Source organism: Leptidea sinapis, chromosome 36 (assembly GCF_905404315.1).
Source record: "Leptidea sinapis chromosome 36, ilLepSina1.1, whole genome shotgun sequence".
NCBI lineage: Eukaryota > Metazoa > Arthropoda > Insecta > Lepidoptera > Pieridae > Leptidea > Leptidea sinapis.
Window position 1 is genome coordinate 5,835,571 of NC_066300.1, and position 19,081 is coordinate 5,854,651.

Genomic DNA, 19,081 nt, shown 5'->3' on the forward strand with positions numbered 1-19,081 from the left:
GGAGTATATATTTAAGAGATGGATTGTGAGAAAGTGACAATCCATAAGAAAATACATACAGCGTGCCCACAACTAATAATATTATTAATATAAAATCAATATATTTTCAATCTTAATTTGGAATCCTCTCTCTCTCATCAAAGTAACCTTCGGCCTTGGAACAGGCCCACGCACATTGTATCTACTCTCTTGAACATACGGGCTGTTACAGTTCCTGCAATAACGCTACTTTTAAAAGAAGTTTTGACTGAACGTGTTGCTTAGTTAATGATTATAATAATTATAGTGTTACAGACAGTGTGAAATAACAAAATTATATTATCATATTATATATTATGAAATTAAAAAAAAAAATCATTAATGATCGGGTCGTGTGAAGTGTGCATTTTATACGTTTTGGAATTAGTTTTGAATGTTCCTAGCAGTCGATGCTATTAAAAATTCGGGCTTATCTTCAAGGATGTTTTGTCGTATGATGATTTCTATCTCTTTACTCTCTACTCAATCCTATGTTGATTGATTTATACCCAAAGCAAATTATTTGTCTATCAAAATCAGCAAGGGTGCTTTTTTTGACTGGAAGTAGAAATCCTGTTTGATTGACATAAATTTAATTAAATTAATTTTATTAAATTTGATTAAGATAAAAAATATGAATGTATAATAAATAATGGAGTGAAATTTGTGGAGAATTTCTTCACAGTAAAAAAAGTCGCGCCTCCTAACGCAACGTATACCCGTATATTTCACTCGCCGAAAGGTTCTAATATAAATCAGTATTCTGAATGGCATCGTAACGTTTGAGATGACCCGGTACCCGACCTCAGCGTACCGAATACTGCTGGAATATTGTTTTCGGCCCCAATAATCTTGTTGGGAGCCTTTTCGCCACATTCTAAGTTTGTTGTGGTGAAGTTTATATTTTTATGTAGGCGGTTTTGACGCTTTGACGCTCAAAATGAAGAAGATTGTGGTTCGGGCTTTGTTTGAAGTTTAGTTGACGACATTGTTTACGACACAAGTTTGGGGATAAGGAATATTTAACGTAACTTTTAGACCGCTTTAATTTTCTTAAAATCCTGTTTTGCATATGGCCGAAATATATACATTTCGATTGCCATAGCCTATTGCGATTGCCATTTGTATGTTTTTATAAAGTGTAATGGCAGAAGAGTATCAAATACTTATACTTTTTTTTTATAGATATAATTTTTTGGCAACTGGAACTGTTAATATTTTGTAATCTATTTACGACCTATAAAGAAAGTTAGTTTATATATTGTGCAATGTTTATAATTTTCTCTATGTATCTGCCATATTATTCATCAATAATTGACATCTTCTAACCTAGTGGTTGATCCTGACCTCTAAGCTAGTCGTAACGGATTCGAAATTAATTGGTCAAAACGTTTATATTTACAAGAATGTTTGTTTTCATGTCATGGGTATGTTAATGATTTTATGAAAGAGGAGATCATACGAGCGTACGTATGGGTTACCTGAAGGTTTGTAATCACCGTGGCCCATATTTTCCTGTAATACCGAATATAGAGTATTGCCAACCTTATAAAGCGACGAATAAACGTGAATTGGGAGCGATAGATGATAGACAGACAGATGGACGTGGGGGCAGTAAAGACCTCGAATGGCGACCGCGCACAGGAAGACGCCGTGTTGGTAGGCCCCCCATAAGATGGACCGACGATCTGGTCAAGATCGCCGGAACACGTTGGATTAGGGCAGCGCAGGACCGATCGTCGTAGAAATCTTTGGGGGAGGCCTTTGTCCAGCAGTGGACGTCTTTCGGCTGATGATGATGATGATTATGAGAATAACGTAACGTAGGCCCGTTGAAAGCTATTTGCTAAAGATAACTAAAAGATCTAACACCAGGAAGATATCTAGAACTCTAAATAAACATGAAGTATCACAGGAGCAATAAATTTTTCTCCACTAAGAGACACTTGTTTATAAAGTAGACTTAAAGCATACGTACAGAGATTCGAGGTTGATTGTTTTACCTACGAGGGTGGGCTCTCAGACCAGACGAAAGGGTTGTTTCATCAGTCTGTGCCTCGAGGGATAGTTTCGAATGAACTGTATGTGTAAAACATTTGATAGCACTGAGTTTTGATCTCGACGCGTATCTGTGTGTTTTGTGTGACAAAATGGTGACGAGGAACTTTTATAATTAGTGTCACAATTAGTGCAATTTAGACCTTATTGACAAATCAGTTATTTCGCTTTCGTTAATTGTTGAGAACCATTTTAGATATTTGTTACAAAGCAGTGTTAAGTGAAATTTTTGACCAAACTAGGCATAGAATGTTTTATGGGTGCTAGAAAAAAATATATTTACTACAATATACATTTTAACATATACATATACGACTCGGAAACAAATTTTCATCTTTAGAAATGTTTGGCTCTTAGCTTTGAGTTCAGCTTTACTAACCGTAAGGCTGCGATGTCATCTTTTAAGTTAATTCAACTTTAAATAGATTTTTTTAAGTGATATGTCTTACTTCTGAGATCAACTAAGCAAATTTAATTTAATTCAATTGCCACAAAAATTGCAATACCAAACCACAAAGATCGCGTGATCTTCTTATTTTAAACCTCCATTACCTTCTTTTTGTGCGTAGGCTCGATTACGTACTAATAATAGTCGTCAATGGATCGCTAGCATTGTTGAGCAACAGCCTTAAGAGTAATTTGAGTTTGTTTTAGATTCGTGACTGGGTGTCGGTCGAGGTGGACATGCTGCGGGCTCAGCCGGTCGTCGTAGGCGACGTCGATGAAATACTGCAACAGCTGGACAAGCAGAAGGTGAGTTAAGATTACTTTAAAATAAAAATAGTGTGATGCTGGGTACGAAGATCATGATGGCGAGGTAAGTGATATGAAATATAACTATGCTCATTGAGCGAGTCTCTGTTAGGTGACTTGAGCCGATTTTGTCCAAAAGACTGTTACGTAGGCGAACGCGACAGCTGATTGATATTCAATACCCACGAAATAAAACAATCAGAACGCCTACAGAAGTTTTCACTTTATTAAAATAGTACTTACTAAATACCAGTGGGAGGCTCCTTTGCACAGGATACCAGCTAGATTATGGGAACCACAACGGCGCCTATTTCTGCCGTGAAACAGTAATGTGTAAGCATTACTGTGTTTCAGTCTGAAGGGCGCCGTAGCTACTGAAATTACTGGGCAAATGAGACTTAACATCATATGTCAAGGTGACGAGCGCATTTGTAGTGGCGCTCAGAATCAAGATTTTTTAAGAATCCTGAGCGGCACTGCATTGTAATGAGCAAGACATATCAATTATCATCGTCGCCTCGTCCCTTATTTTCATAAAAAAAGCGAGTCACCCTTAGGTGATTCGAGCCGATTTTGCCAAGGCGACCGTTACGTGGGCGAGTGCGACAGCTGATTGATATTCAATACCCACGAAATAAAACGCTCTGAACGCCTACATACGTTTTAACTTCATTAAAAATAGCACACAAATAACTTACACTAAGGGTCTTGACACACGTACAGACTGACAGCCCTTCTGAGATACAGACATCATCAAAGAGTGATTTAATATTAGTATACGTTCCAAAGATGTTCAAAGGCAATGTCTTGTTTCCCATCTGCTTTATCGGATTTTATGTTAACACCCAAATGTAATTCGTGTATACAAAAAAATAAACGTGCGTCTCTGAAGTCGCTACAAATCTCATTGTTTTCGAAGGGTCCGACCCTCCATCGATCGCATATGAAGCAATCATGACGTGAATTCAAATGAACGTATTTCTATTATATAGATATCACTATAATGAAAAAGTAAAGTATGCCTCACACGACGCGACGCCGTCCGGTGCGGCGCTGCGTTTAACGCGGCTTTAATCATTACCTAGTAAATGTAATATTTTTGTGTCCACTTGCTTATCTCTGTCCCTGCGAGTCGGATTTGAATAATTGTTTTCGTATATGTATATGTTCATGACATTGAAATGACATGACACAGTGGAGGCTCCTTTGCACAGGAAGTCGACTAGATTGTGGGTACCACAACGGCGCCTATTTCTTCCGTGAAGCAGTAATGTGTTAACATTATTGTGTTTTGGTCTGAAGGGCGCCGTAGCTACTGAAATTACTGGGCAAATGAGACTTCACATCTTATGTCTCAAGTCACAATAATGTAGTGCCACTTTTTGCATTTTTCAAGAATCCTGAGCGGCACTGAATTGTTATAGGCAGGGTGTATCAATTACCATCAGCTGAATGTCCTGCTCGTCTTGTCCCTTATTGTCATAAAAAAAAATCTCTTTAAGAATATACGCGGGGAACCCGGAACAGCATCTGTGTGATAGTGGCATAACGGGAAATTATCACAAAGTTCGTAACAAGCTGGAACTTGTGGAGTTACGGAAGTATCGTAATTTTTTTGGCACATGATCTTCCGCATACGGAATTCTATTCTTAATTAGCTTTGTGGTCGCAGACTTACTTTAATGAGTTATCAAGCTTAGGAATTTGGACTTTTCTATGATTAGAACATTTAGGTCATCATTTGAGAAAAAACCTACATATTGCTTCTCTTTTCATGAAAGGCTCTTTATTGGTATGTAATCTCGGTGACAGATTCTTTGTAAAATGAGGAATATAATTTCACTCCACAGCTTTTATACGACACATTGAATCTATCACGCATGCGCTGAATAAAGTGATGGGTCAAATCCGTCGATATATCGATATTAAACTGTATATTATTATCATAAAAAAATTTAAATATAGCGAAAATATAAAATAAGTGTCCTGGGTCTTGTTTAAGCTTTAGATTTATTAAAGACTAGCTGACCCGGCAAACGTTGTTTTGCCATATAAAGTATAATTCACGCGATAGTTTTATAAGTAATAAAATATTGCCTATATTATAGCCTGTACATCATTTTGTTCTATTGTCAATAGTTTTTGCAGCGCACGCAAAAATAGGTTTTCGATTTTACACCTTGTGTTTAAAAATAGCAATTTTATTACGGATCCCTTATTTTGAAAAAAAAAAAACATAGCCTATAGCCTTCCTCGATAAATGGACTACCCAACACTGAAAGAATCATTCAAATCGAACCAGTAGTACCAGAGTTTAGCGCGTTCAAACAAACAAACAAACACTGCAGCTTTATTATATTAGTATAGATTAGTTATTGTTAAATTTAAAACTGTTTTTGGGAGGTGATCAACGATGTTTATTATCAATTATTTAAAAATAAACAAATACATTCTTTGAATCATATGCAAATATTATCCAAAAGACGCGTCTTATGAACACTATATCGATCCGTTTGTGCATGAGTATTTCGAATAGATCTGGCCAATAACAAATGGGTAATGTACAAAAGTACGCACGATATTTGGTGTAATTATGTAGGGCTTTCATCTCACAGGACACTTGGAGACACATTTTTGGATTCCGCAGGTATGTTCTATATAGAGTAAAGTTGTCATTAAAAAAATATTTGCATCATTAACTTAAATCAATACGGCATTCTCGTGGGCATGAGAGGTGTAGTTATCAATTTTATTCCACAAGTTTGTTAAATAATTGAATTGTTCAAGCAAGAGAGAGGATGAAATAATTATTAAGAGCTTCTGCATATTTATAGAAAAAATATTAAATATGATAAAACACTTCGATGCCAATGTTTTTCTTATCTATCGATATTATATTATAATGTTCGCACAGCACTACGACCCCCTCCACTAACACGCATGCGCTTCGAAGCTCTCGATACAAGCCCTCGTTGCTAGGCAACGGACCCTCGTAAACTTGAGCGTAGCGTAACGTGAAATTATTATCAGTAGCTTTATGACTCTTGTAAGAAGTGGATGCGCCGTGCCGTTAAGAAATGGGAACATTTATGAACAGTCATCAGATTTAAATAAATGATTTTATTTCTTTAGGTACTTTACATTCTTCATATTTACTATAACTATTTAACGGAAAAACTAATAGAAAACCCAATAGCTTTACGTATGACAGATACTCTTTGAAGTATTTTCAAATGTCTGGAACCATAGATCATTTATACATCTAGGTAGACAGTGAAAGACTGGTTTTAATATTTATGTTAACCAGCAGGAAATGTTATATGGGAACTTGAAATAAACTTGCGTATAAACCACCTGAGAGCCCGATAATGTATCCCTACTAATATTATAATTATTGTGAATGTAAGTTTGTTTGTTACGCTATCACGCCTCAACCACCGAGCCGATTTTGATAAAATTTTATACAGAGATAAACTAGAGCTTAAAAAAGGACATAGGCTTATACCTTTTATTGCAATAAAATAAATGAAGGAGTTCAAATAGGGGATGGCACTTTGTATGAAAATGCGTCAAATATCGAAGATGAAACCATGAAACTTTGTATTTAGGCACATAATAAGAAATAATTTATAAACATTTGTTCGAGCATTTTTGAAACTTTCATCTGCATAGGGATGAAATAGGAGATTAAAGTTCGCAGGGAAATACTATTAAAGAGGCTGTCCGCAATGACATCCTTCATCCATATTCCTATATGAGCTGTATTATAGAAGAGTAGAAACAGCAGTTTGTATATTGTGTATTATTTAAAAATATCCTAAGAAATAAAAAAAGAACATTGCGTGCGTACAAAGTACACATGTCAGAAGTGAAACCTGCATGGTGCATGAATCTCTAAACTGCATATGAATTCCTGGTACGTGTTGCTAGGATGACACATGATTTCAACCGCTATGAAAGACATTCCTACCACCACTAATATATATAATAATATGTTCTCCTGGTGTCTATGTAGTAATACGTCGTGCGCTTGGAGTCAGAATATATTAAGGTATACTCGCGCCATACTTAAGACAATCTCTTCTTTAACTATGATCGCCTGGTACCAAAACATTGTATTATGCTTCCTATCTCATTATCTCCCATGTTAAATATTATGAATTGATGTGACTGCTCTTTTTATTGTCGCTTTTTCGTTTCATCGACTTTCAAATCACAACGATGATAAAGAAGTTTTCACTTCAATAGTATGCATATTTCTGTCTCATTCTTTGCCGGCTTCATCCTACACATTTTTGTTTTTGTGTCTCTTACCCGTCGTTTTTCCGTTGTATCCGGTTTGAAATCACAACGATTCTAAAGAAGTTTCACTTCAAAATTGCGGACAAAGTCGCGGGTAAAATGCTAGTATTAATATATTTGTCAATGAGTGCGACAGCTAGTGGTTGCTAAAAGACTGGCAACACTCGTGTGGTGTTGCAAGAGGATGTGGGTGGTGATGAATTTAATAAAAAATACTTGAACCCAGGTTACCAAGCTATTCATTGCATTTGTTGGATGCAATTACTAATTGTGACAGTAATTACGACCTTCAATTTCACGAAGAAAGTTGTAATGGTTGATGCATCCAACAGTTATACCGTTTATTCTTTATTACTTTTTATGAAATAGTTTATATTATTTAAATACGATTCATAATATATTGGATGCAGTACCTTACAAACAAATTTTTATGGATATTACAGTCATTGTAAAATACAAATACAATATTTGTTGCAGAAGAAGGCTATTCGTGCTAATTATAACCTAGGTCCTAAAGAATCATTGAGAGCAGAATTGAATCAGAAAATTCAAACAAATTAACATTTTGACAATTGCTTCACAATATATTCTTGATAATGTAATGTATGTTCATAGGCACATAAGTGAATTTGCTAGAAACTGTCATAACCATAATGTTAACACCAGGAGCAGACATAAACTTACAATGCCTACTACTCGGCTTAGTCGAATTAGTAAGTCTTTTGTGGGGCGATGTCTGAGGCATTCATTTTGGAATAGGTGGTGGTTTTTGACTTTCAATAAGTGATGTCACATCCTATTTTGAATAAATATATTTGAATTTGAAAACTCTATTTGATTGAAAAGAGTGGCCGTTGAGTTTCTTGTATCTTCTTCTCATGAGCTTAACTTTTTACGAACATATGGTAAATTCAGTAATTTAAAAGAAATATTTGTTGTGACGATTCAAATGCACTTACTTTAAGCCTGTTTGAATTAAGTCTTTTTGATTTTGAATTTGATTGAAAGTCTACCAACCTACTCAGCGATAACATTTGTAGAACGCCACCGAAATTAATTATGAAAGCCCGGCAAATACATCCTTTCTCCATTTCATAGCTAAATATTTGCTCTTGGAAATTTGATACAAAACAATCTCGAGAGAAACCTCATTTATTTACTCATAATTCATTATTCGAAGTTAATATTGAAGTTTTGCCTTATTGTAATATCTTACCTACCTTTAAAGTAAGCTATTGCCAAATTTACATAGTAAGATTCAAAATGAAGGCAGTGATGCCTACTGTCTATAGAAATATTTGAATACCGATAATGGCTTTTTATTTATTAATAACGAGCTGACGCGACAGACGCTGTTCTATCAATAGAAAAAAAATATGTAAGTATTGGGAAATAATGTAGTCTAAGCCATCGGAAATGTATTATCAATGTTAACGATTCAAAAATAAATTAAAAACGTTTTTCTGAATGATTTTATAATATATATGTAGTAATAAAAAGATAAGGATTTATATCGTTTTTGTGTAAACAGCTTTTATATTACCGCTTTATAATTGTCAATTTTTTAAAGTATTAAAATGGATATAGGATTTCATCCTTATGAGATAGACGTATGCCATCGAGAAGTTTTCTGTATACCTTCGGCTGATTTTTTTCCACCTTCAACAAATATCGTTAACGTATACAAAATTGTACACAAAAACTTAACCACGCTATCCATTTGTGCAAACAGCATGAAATCGGTACAATAGTTTTTGAGTTTATCGCGAACAGACAGACAGATAGACGCGGCGGAGGACTTTGTTTTCTAAAATATGTAGTGATGAAATATTACTACCAAAGACATACTTCTACTTATAGGTCCCTCCCGGCTGGTGGTTTAAAGTAACCGTTTGTCAGACATACATGAAATATAGCCGATACAAGTGGATTACACACACGGACAATACTAAAACAAAAATACATGGAGAACAAAAAAAAAACATATTGCATTTTACCACAGCAAGAGACGAACCCGCATACCTATTATATACTATTCAAGAAGAAGAAATCATGTCAAAATAATGTTAGCATATAACTCCAAATTTCTCCCTAGAAAATTGACGACTCAAAGTCTAGGTTATAATAAAATAATATTTTCCGTGACAATTCCATTTTGTAAGGCAGAAGAACAGCGCATTTGTACGGCTAACCTCATTAGGGGATGCCTTTGTTCTTGAATTAATTGAATTTTTATAAGCTCACGTTTCATCTTTTTTCACTCACTGTTGTAATTAATTATCAATTCTTTGTTTTTCTTCGTTTATATTCAAAAAGAAATTACACAATGAAAATATTCGTTGTTTCAGGGGTAGACATTAAGTTAAATAATGGTTTTGTTTCGATGGTGTTGGAACTTTTAATACGGTTAGAACAATTTGTCAGATAATCTACAAAATTTATATAAAATAATGAAAAATATACAGGCTTACTAAAAAACACATTTTTAGAACAACAACCAAATTTATAACAATATGTTAATATTAATATACCATTATTTAATTATTATAGTAATGTAACACTGAAATCGCGAGCGACAACTAATCCTTTAGGGGTTTTGTGGTATTTAGATGTAGAAACTTTATTGTTTGCTTTGTTTTGAACATTAAACTAAAAAAAAAACTGAATGTAAGTGCATAGATCATCCGCAGTAGTACTACTACCGCACCTACATCTGACATAAAACAGCAATGCATATTTTTTGTATATAGTCTTGTTGCCCCTATGGACATGAGGGCGTCTGGGTTATCACTCTTGTAACACCAGTGGAATAATAGGACCGTTTCCAAGGTTCTACTTACGCGGTTATTGAAGAGAAAACATGTATTGGCGCGCTGAACAATTTATTTTGCGGGCATTTAATATTTTTTTATTTAAAGTTATCCACCACAAGAAGCGCTCGTTCATGAGCTTCATGCATGGGCATGACCAGCCATCGCTTCCCTCGATCGTATTTTATGGTAGGGAATGACTTGTCCCACGCAATGATACTTAAGCGAGCTACCACAAGAACTAAACCAAATACATAATCTCAAAAATGTACACTACATACTTTTAACTTTTTACCTATAAAATTAATATTAAAAAAATATTCAGTTCTAAGCAAACTTAAATCTTATTATTTTTGCTTTCTATATTTAAAGTTTTACAATAAAATAGCTTACTTTTACCAAGTTTTACTTACCTTTGCTGCGATTAACTTTTACTGTAAATTGTACGTGCACGCTCGCACCTAGGTTAAACATAAAAGCGACATCTAGATGTCGCTTTTATCTTTAACATCTATGTTCTCAGTGAGACGTGCCAAGAGTAAAATTGTAATTATTTTAGTTAGTCATAATTTGTATATGTACTTAATCGTTTGTTTCTGTTTTTGTCTCCAATAAAGTAAATAAATAAATAGAATAAGGAAGTATGTGTACCTAATATGAAAAGCAAATGTTTATCACAAAATTATTCTGACATAAGCTCTGGAACACTTTGCCCTGAAATCACAAAAACATGTTTTCCTCAAATACGTTCATATTACTTGGAAGTCTCCCTCAGAAGGTGCGGCCCTGTTACACTGTCAAGACATAAATTAAGATTGACGTTATAGAAATAGGACAGCTGTCAGATTAATGTCTCATTTGAATTTAGCTTTTATTCATTCGTAAAAAGGCTGTATTTTTCTCTATATCCGTATATTTAAATATTTAGTCATTGATATACGTAATCCCGTAATGAATTGATGAACATTGGCTGTGTAATTACAAAAAAGATAAACATGTGTTGAACACTTAAAAAAGTTTGAAAATAAGTTATTTTACTAATCTGTGTCTTTTCTGTTGTTTAGCGTTCAACAATCTTTAGACATTGCTTATATTTAAACACAAGTCGAAGCTTGTCTAAAGTCCTAAAATTAATAAATTGATGAAGATTTTTATTATATGATGACAGATAGATGACAGCTGACAAAAATTGCGTTCCGTTCCTATAATTGTTCCTGTACACTTAATTATTTTATTTAGACGTCTAGCAAATATCTTCAAAAACCTTCGTATCGAAAACCACGCTATCCATTGGTGAAAACAGCATGAAAATCGGTGCAGTAGTTTTAAAGTTGAAGTTTGTTTTATAATATGTAGTGATATATAATGTACTATTGCACAGTCAATGCATATTAAAATAATTAAGATAGTTATTAACGGAATCTGGAAGAGCGAAAGACTGAAGTTTTGAATATAATCTAATAATAAACATTATTAAAATCCATTCTGAGCAGGAAGTAGCTTCTGCTTTTGAGATTTTTTTTTCTGTCATTCCAGTTTCTATCGCAATTTCTATCTATCTTGCCTCCTCCACTAGTATTTCTGAGTCACTTATTATAAACTCTTTAAATGTAGCCGGTTTGGGAGTACAAGATAGATCACACACCGCCAGGCTTGGATTATAATTTAACTCCTTTCTATTTATTTTGAAAAGAACAAAGTTTGTTGTGTAAACTAGTGTAAAATAAAAGGAAATTTATCATTTTTAGAAACTATATCAAAAATTCTAGCTCGAACTTTATGTTGTGTTTCATTTAACACAATATCTCCTTTCATCGTGTTGAAATAGCAAAAAGGTTTTATTATTTCAATGTTATGTTTCCAGGAAAGTTCGCGAGCAGAAGAAACCCGGTAAGCCTCGCGGCTATATTCATGAAATAATCAAGCTCCATCGATCGAGCAAATTGCTTCTAAGAAAGGATTTTTCCTGTCATCTGTAATAATATTTGCTGGAATATAATAAATATTCCGAATAATCTCGGTCTTGACATAATTGGGCGGCCATATTGTCGAATATCGATATTTTATAGCTATACCATTCATATAGTTCAACCAAATAGAAATCTACGTGATTAAATATACTGTTCCATGTAAAAAGATTTGGTTCTTATAAAATAGTATTAGTTGGATTTTCATGTTGCTTATTTATTTAAGTATATTTGACGATTTAGCCATTTGTTTGCTTCCGAGAGATGGATCACACAGGTAAAATATTTCTGTTAGTTAGTTTAGTTATTGTATTTATTTGCCAGTGGGGGGTTCCTTACACTGGGTGATCTCTAGTTATTTAGTGAAGTTATCAAATTCTAATTGAGATATTTTTATTCTAACTAGGATTCAAAATCACTTATTGAACGTCAGAAACCACCACCCATTCAAAATTGACTGCCTCAGACCTGAGAAGAAAGGCGCAAGAAACTCAGCAGGCTTTTTTTATAAAATTATGGAATACAATGTTTTATCGTGCAATAAACATTTATAATTAAAGAGCCTGAGGGTGTTCGCTCCATTCCCAGTCTGTGGTATCATTAAGAAAATCATTTATGTTACAATTCCGACACAAACACTTTAACAATTCTTTTAAATTTCAAACATTTGCTAGGATCATATTGTAAAAGCATATACCTACATCGCCCAATAAAAGACTTATAAAGTCGACTTAAAGGGCCGTAGTTAATAAAATACCTGGGCTACTGCGACTTAACATACTACGTCTCAAAGTGATAGTATTGCCACTCAGATTCTTGGGATCATTCATATATCCTGAGCCTGCCGATTACAATTAACGGGCAGGGCGTACCACTTAGCAACAGGCTTGCTCTTCACGTCACTTTTTCTCATAAAAAACTTATTTTTTTTTCGTTTTATATTATTTCGTAGTACAGAGCCAATTTCTTTTCAGATGCCAATTTTTTTTTATATCTATCTGTTTAAGACATATGCCTTCTTTATCTTTTTCCATCGTAGCTTAGCATCATCCAGTACTTCCCCTGTATATCGAAGATATCTCCCACGTTCGTTTTCGTCTGGTAACCTTCTTTGTTCATACGCAATCGATGATATCGCGGTATCGCATTACGCTACGCTTTGTGGTGCGTTATGTCATAAAGTAATAAAATCTAGAATATATATTATTTAGTTGAGTTTAAATTACAATAGTTGTTCTAACTGACCGCGCTCCCTTCTTAGCCGAGCCAATTATATCCGTTGCATAGCCGATCATTACATCTCAGTGTCATTATCAGCACAACCCACAATGTAAAGTGCCCTACACGCCTAATGAAAATTTCACTTCATATAAAAACATAATATTTATAAATCAATAAATTATCTTGTCGTCAGGGTGTGTTACGTGAGCTAGAACAAAAGAAACCCCAGTTGGATGAACTGCTGCAGACTGCTGAGAGCCTTAAAGGAACCGAGAATCGACAGCAGCTTCATGGAAAAGGTAAGTGTTTGTTATACGTATAATGGCGACTAAGTTTCATGATCTAACCTAGATGGGTTAAAAATTTCATAACTGACTTTTTATTTTAGACACTGTTATCCTGTAACAAAATTATGTCGTATGACTAGTATAAGTAACAGATTGACGTCTTCAATGCGAATTCTGCCTAACATTTTTGATCATATATTTGGCAGAACATTCAATAGGCCGTGTGTTCGTTATATTATTTATTCACATAAAAATCTCGTGCCTCGCAGAAAGGGATACAAATTTTAATGTTGAAACTCGAGGATAATACGTTTTTCAAAACTTAGCTTTAAGCTTTTTTCCTTCAATTAATATGTATCTTTTGCATCAACTTGCACACCTGCCTTTTTATATACAAATTTAACTTAAAAAATACTAACTAACTAAATGATTGCTTCAAAATTTAGAATGACTCGGCTACTAAACGCATTCCATATTTACCATACCACATAACAAGGAGTGTGGTAAATAACGGCAATGCTCTTGTGATTCCTCTGGTGTTGCAAGAGAATGTGGGCGGCGGTGATCACTTAACACCCGGTGACCCGTACGCTCGTTTGTCCTCCTATTCAATAAAAAAAAATACAAATAGGCTTGAACGTTTCGAGAATACGTTTAATGAAATGGTTTGTGTATTTTTTCCATTTTCAAAAATTCATATTCCTCTACAGTGAGAGACTCCCTCAAATATCAGTATTAGGTACACCTAATACTGATATTTGAGGGAGTCTCTAAGTGTATTTTTTACCTGAACGCACGTTAAGTTAGAAACTTTTTGTGAATTGCTCGGGTAAGATTGATGTCTTTTTAATTACATCATGCCGCTTTGGTACTTCTTGACAAATTACAGTTTGAAATGCTTTTGCTATTAGAGTAGTCATGGGATGAAGGAAAGATAAAGAGTTATTGAGGATCAGCTAATGACGTTTTTGTCTTCTAGCGTTAAGTTTACTTGTTATTAGGTGTCATGCTGCATTTCATGCCGTTTTTTACATGTTGAATTAGAAACTGCTTTAGGCGTATACTAGGGGGCAAATAGGCAAAGAGACCCTAGTGATGGTAAGATGACTGATTTCACAAAATAAAACTTTTATTTTCAATATTCATAATTTATTATTTACAGTAATTATAGATTCGCTTATCATTTCTATAACGCTATCTCCGTTAGAGATCTTCTTCTCTCTCGCACATTTAGTTGTATAGATGTATGTTTCATTTTTTAGGTCTGCTCTATTTGCTCGCCTTGCTGCAGGTGTCTTCCTTACTTTATCACCATTATCAATATATACTACATCTAAATATTTATTTAAATTTATTAAAAAAAAAATAAAGAGTCAACTTATGTTAATTTTAAAGTTGTACTGTACCGTTAAATATTGTTTTAGTGTCAAAATTAATAACTCCTGACCAAATACCAAATTATTGTTACGATTGTAATTTAAGCAACATGTCTACATAAATCATTTCGGATAATTAATATCATTTATATATCTTGATGTTTCGCTCACATTCCAATTAGCGTTGACTCGGATGTCCCGCCTATATTATTCGCGACTACGTTTGCCCGTGATTTTCATTTTAATAACTTTTAGAGAATTCATTAAATAGCATTAATTAAAAAGTTATGCAATACAATGCTTTTAGTGAAAAAATATGTACAGACAAGGATATTGAGGAGGTGAGTTTCAGAGAGACGGTGAGACGTTCAGTTGATGGTAATTGATACGCCATGCCCATTACAATGCAATGCCGCACAAGATTCTTGAAACATCCCAAAAATTTTCAGCGGCACTATAATTGCGCTCGTCACCTTGAAAAATAAGATGTTAAGTGTTATTTGGGCGTAATTTCACTAGCTACGGTGCCCTTCAGACCGAAACACAATAATGTTTACACATTACTGTTTCAAGGTAGAAATAAGCGCCGTTGTGGTACCCATAATCTAGCCGGCATCCTGTGCAAAGGAGACTGGTAATACTTATACAGGAAGTCTCTTAAATTAGTAGTAAGCGGCTGTACAGGGGAAGAACTCAACCATATTCAGTGCAGTAGGAAATGCAGAGTCAACTAGATCAAGCCAATCGGGGATAACTTGAATGTCGATGATTCGAGCCTCTGTTAATGCGATCAGATAGAAGAAACTAAATATGATAGAAAAGAAAATGAAAACAATACTTCAGGTGAGGCTGAATTTGCGCCTTTTTTAAGTTCACGTGGTGACTTCTAGTGAACTACTGTCTGTATTCACCTAATTAATAACAAAAAAGAGATACCTATATATGTTTGTGTGGCTTACGATATTTTTTAAGTTATAAGTGATACGTGGTGGATTTTAGTAACCGTGCTTCCTTAGAGGTGGACATACCTGTTAATTGAGATATCTGCAAATGTTTTCTACGCATTAAGGAAAGCTCTTAAAATTCTGTTATTATTGCAAGATAAAGCGTTTATGGTTACATCAAAATTTTATATTAAAACAATAATTATTTTGTGTGCTCAAAATATATGAGGGTTTTATTACTATTACGTTATGAAGGTTGACTTTAACACCTGCTTGTTGTAGCTATGAAGTGGGCGATTTCATGTAAGATATATTGCTCCAGAGAGACTGGCTCACATTAAAGAAAACAGCAAAACACATGAAGTAGGTATTCTAAGTAGTAATCGAATATAGTTAACAGCACACGCAGAACAAGGATTCGAGAGCAGTAAGGGTCTGATGGCATGAGAGAGCTTCATGTCGTTTTCTGCGACGGTAAGCTACTCGATATTTTACCGCCAAAGTGCGCCATTTTATAATTATAATTCATATTAAAATCTTCATATACTACTACTACTATAAACACAAGTATTACATATATAATTATATATAATATAGTTCAAGTCTCTTTAACAGAGTTCATTATGCTCGATAATTATTTTTGTGAGGTAAGTATAAAAAAAAACAAGACAACGTTCGTTTAGTGGCCACATAAAATAATACAACTTCATAACTACGCTGTAACAATATCGTACACGGCAACATTTGGTGATACAAACGTATAAAGAGCATACATATGAACAGTATTATGTTAACTTGCTGTTGTTTTATACAGGAATAAAATGTTCGTATTTTTGTATGATAATATCCTACGTATTCAGGCTTGGATATGATGAAAATTACTTTATGAAAACGTATTTATATTGTACTTTATATGATCTACGATGTTTTATCAAAGAATATTGGTAGCATTTGTTGCTGACAACCAGATGATCAGATGCTAATCATGCTAGGTTGTCAGAGATTGATCATCCACCCACGAGTGCGACTAAGTTTCGGTACTGACCAGCCTTAAAGTTACATCCGCCCTTAGAGAACCAATTAACTTGGTGAGATGTTAGGAAAAAACGACCAATGTTTTTCAGGAATTTGCAAAAATTGATAAATGCAAGTTGGACTCGCACACCGAATGATTAGTCGAGTATTGTTAGGTGCCTACCTGTACTTATAAAAAAGGGTATTATTTCATTATTCGTCATAAATCGAAAACTATACATCATAAAAATCATTAAACATGGGTGTAGGTTTGTGCCAATGAAGCCCTTTCATACATACTCGTAGTTAACTTACTTCAAAGTTTGGACCGTCGTTCCTTGTATAAAGACCCTGTTTCTTATGATTTAATTAAAAATGTATAATTTTCAGACTTCTTCCTACACTTTTAATTATAAGACGGTATTACTTGACTAATTTCATAGTTCTAGGTCAACAAGACATACCCTATAAATTTTGATTCTCTTGAGAATATTGAAATAAACGTTTTTTGAGGCCTAAATGGCCGTTAACTTTTTTTAATCGCACTTTTGTTAACTTGACTAAAGTCTAAAGACTGGAATAATTTCAACTTTTATCCGATGTAATTATAAATGACAGACAGACGAACCGACAATTAAATGAATATAAGGGTTCTTTTTTTTTCTTTTGAAGTACGGTATCAGTGAAAATTTGATAAAATATATTTTTGTTTAGACAATGGCGAAATTATAAGTTTGAAGTCCAATAAACTAATTTGAATCTAACTTAATTTTTACCTGAGTAAATTTTTCCATTTTTTATAGAAGAGCAGGACAAACAGGCGTGCGAACCACCTGATTTCAAATGATTGTCCCCCATATTCCACAACTTATTACATTATTTGATTTCATACCATGAGCTTCCTAATTGCAGCATTGCTGTAGTTCTTTCTTCTTGTTATTTATAAACTGAAATCATAAGATTTATAACCAACCACCTATGGTTATATTATCATCCGAGTTCGGACTAATATAATATTTCCATTTTTACTCTTATCTAAACACATCACTTCTATCACTACATATTTCTTTTAGAATTGTTTATTTATGTATGACTTATTATGCGGTTTTACAAAAAAAATTACAGAAGTTTTTAAGTTTTTCTTTGGGTAATACATAAATGGGTAAACTCGTGATGTGACGTCAAAATATACATACATACACAAATATGTTAATATTTTGAATAGTACGTTGCCTTTAAAAAATATTACCTGTCTTATAACCCAACCACTCGGCTATAGCGGAAGTAGTTACATAATCTTATATCAGAAAGTAATTTAATTAAAAATTCTCCCCTTATTAAAAAGTGAATAAATTAGAATGTACATTGCTACGAATTCGAAAAGTTTGCTTTGAGCGTAGCGACGTCGTAGAGGGGTCTACGGCTACGTGAGGGTTGTGGAGATAACGCGTAGTCTGCTACGAGACGTAGTGATGGCCAACGCACAATATCATCTATATCCATATTTTTTAAATTCTACCACAGTATAGAAATAAATATTATATTTGAACAATGAATTTCCTTATTGTTTTACATTAAAATAACTATCAAAATATTTTAGTTATCTTGAGTGTAAATTTCGCTAATATTCGTCTTCAATCGATTCGGCACATGTTTCGTCTCTACACGAGGCATCCTCAGTAGATGTTTACTCGCCAAATTCTGGAGCGAGTCGAGAATTTAATATTTATTATTATTTATATTCTGTAACGTTAGAGTATAAAGAAATAATATAATCAGTAGGAATAAAATATTTATAATTTATAACATTATAAAATTAATATTTCTATAGTTAATCCAAATATTCTAATAATTATAAGAAATTTGAACCATCAATGTTTGTAAAGTTAATGCAATATGTCTCGTTTTACGTCTGCTTAATTTAAAATATTATTTTTACCAACATTTTAATATATATGTGATTTGTTTGTACATTTGAGGTACGTTTTATCTATTTGATCTATTTAATCCATATAAAACTAAATATCGATAGTTTAAGATACACCACTAGTAAGGCGAGGCGTGTCAATATGAACAGCGGTTCCTGCTGTCCTTTGCTATTAACCACTGTTTGTTGTGTAAATGGAAACCTCTCACATTACATGCCAATATCGACTATCTTACTTTCTTATAAGATTCAAAATCACTTGTGCCTAATATGAAATATGTTTTAATTATTATCAGTAGGAACGTCTCTATTGCGTCTTAATAAGGTTTATGATTTTAGACGTTTTTATGATATGTTGGAAAATGTTTAAAAGTTATTACTTTATTATACATTACTATATGAAA

At 33.7% G+C, this 19,081-nt stretch overlaps 1 protein-coding gene across 1 annotated transcript in view; it reads left to right on the forward strand.

Annotated features, from left to right (window-relative positions):
* LOC126975575 (dystrophin, isoforms A/C/F/G/H) overlaps positions 1–19,081 on the forward strand; it is a 657,038-nt gene that overhangs the window by 159,205 nt on the left and 478,752 nt on the right. The window contains exons 42-43 of the mRNA XM_050823519.1: positions 2,731–2,829; positions 13,323–13,428. Of these exons, the coding sequence (XP_050679476.1) occupies positions 2,731–2,829; positions 13,323–13,428 (205 nt within the window). The remainder of the gene's footprint in view (positions 1–2,730; positions 2,830–13,322; positions 13,429–19,081) is intronic.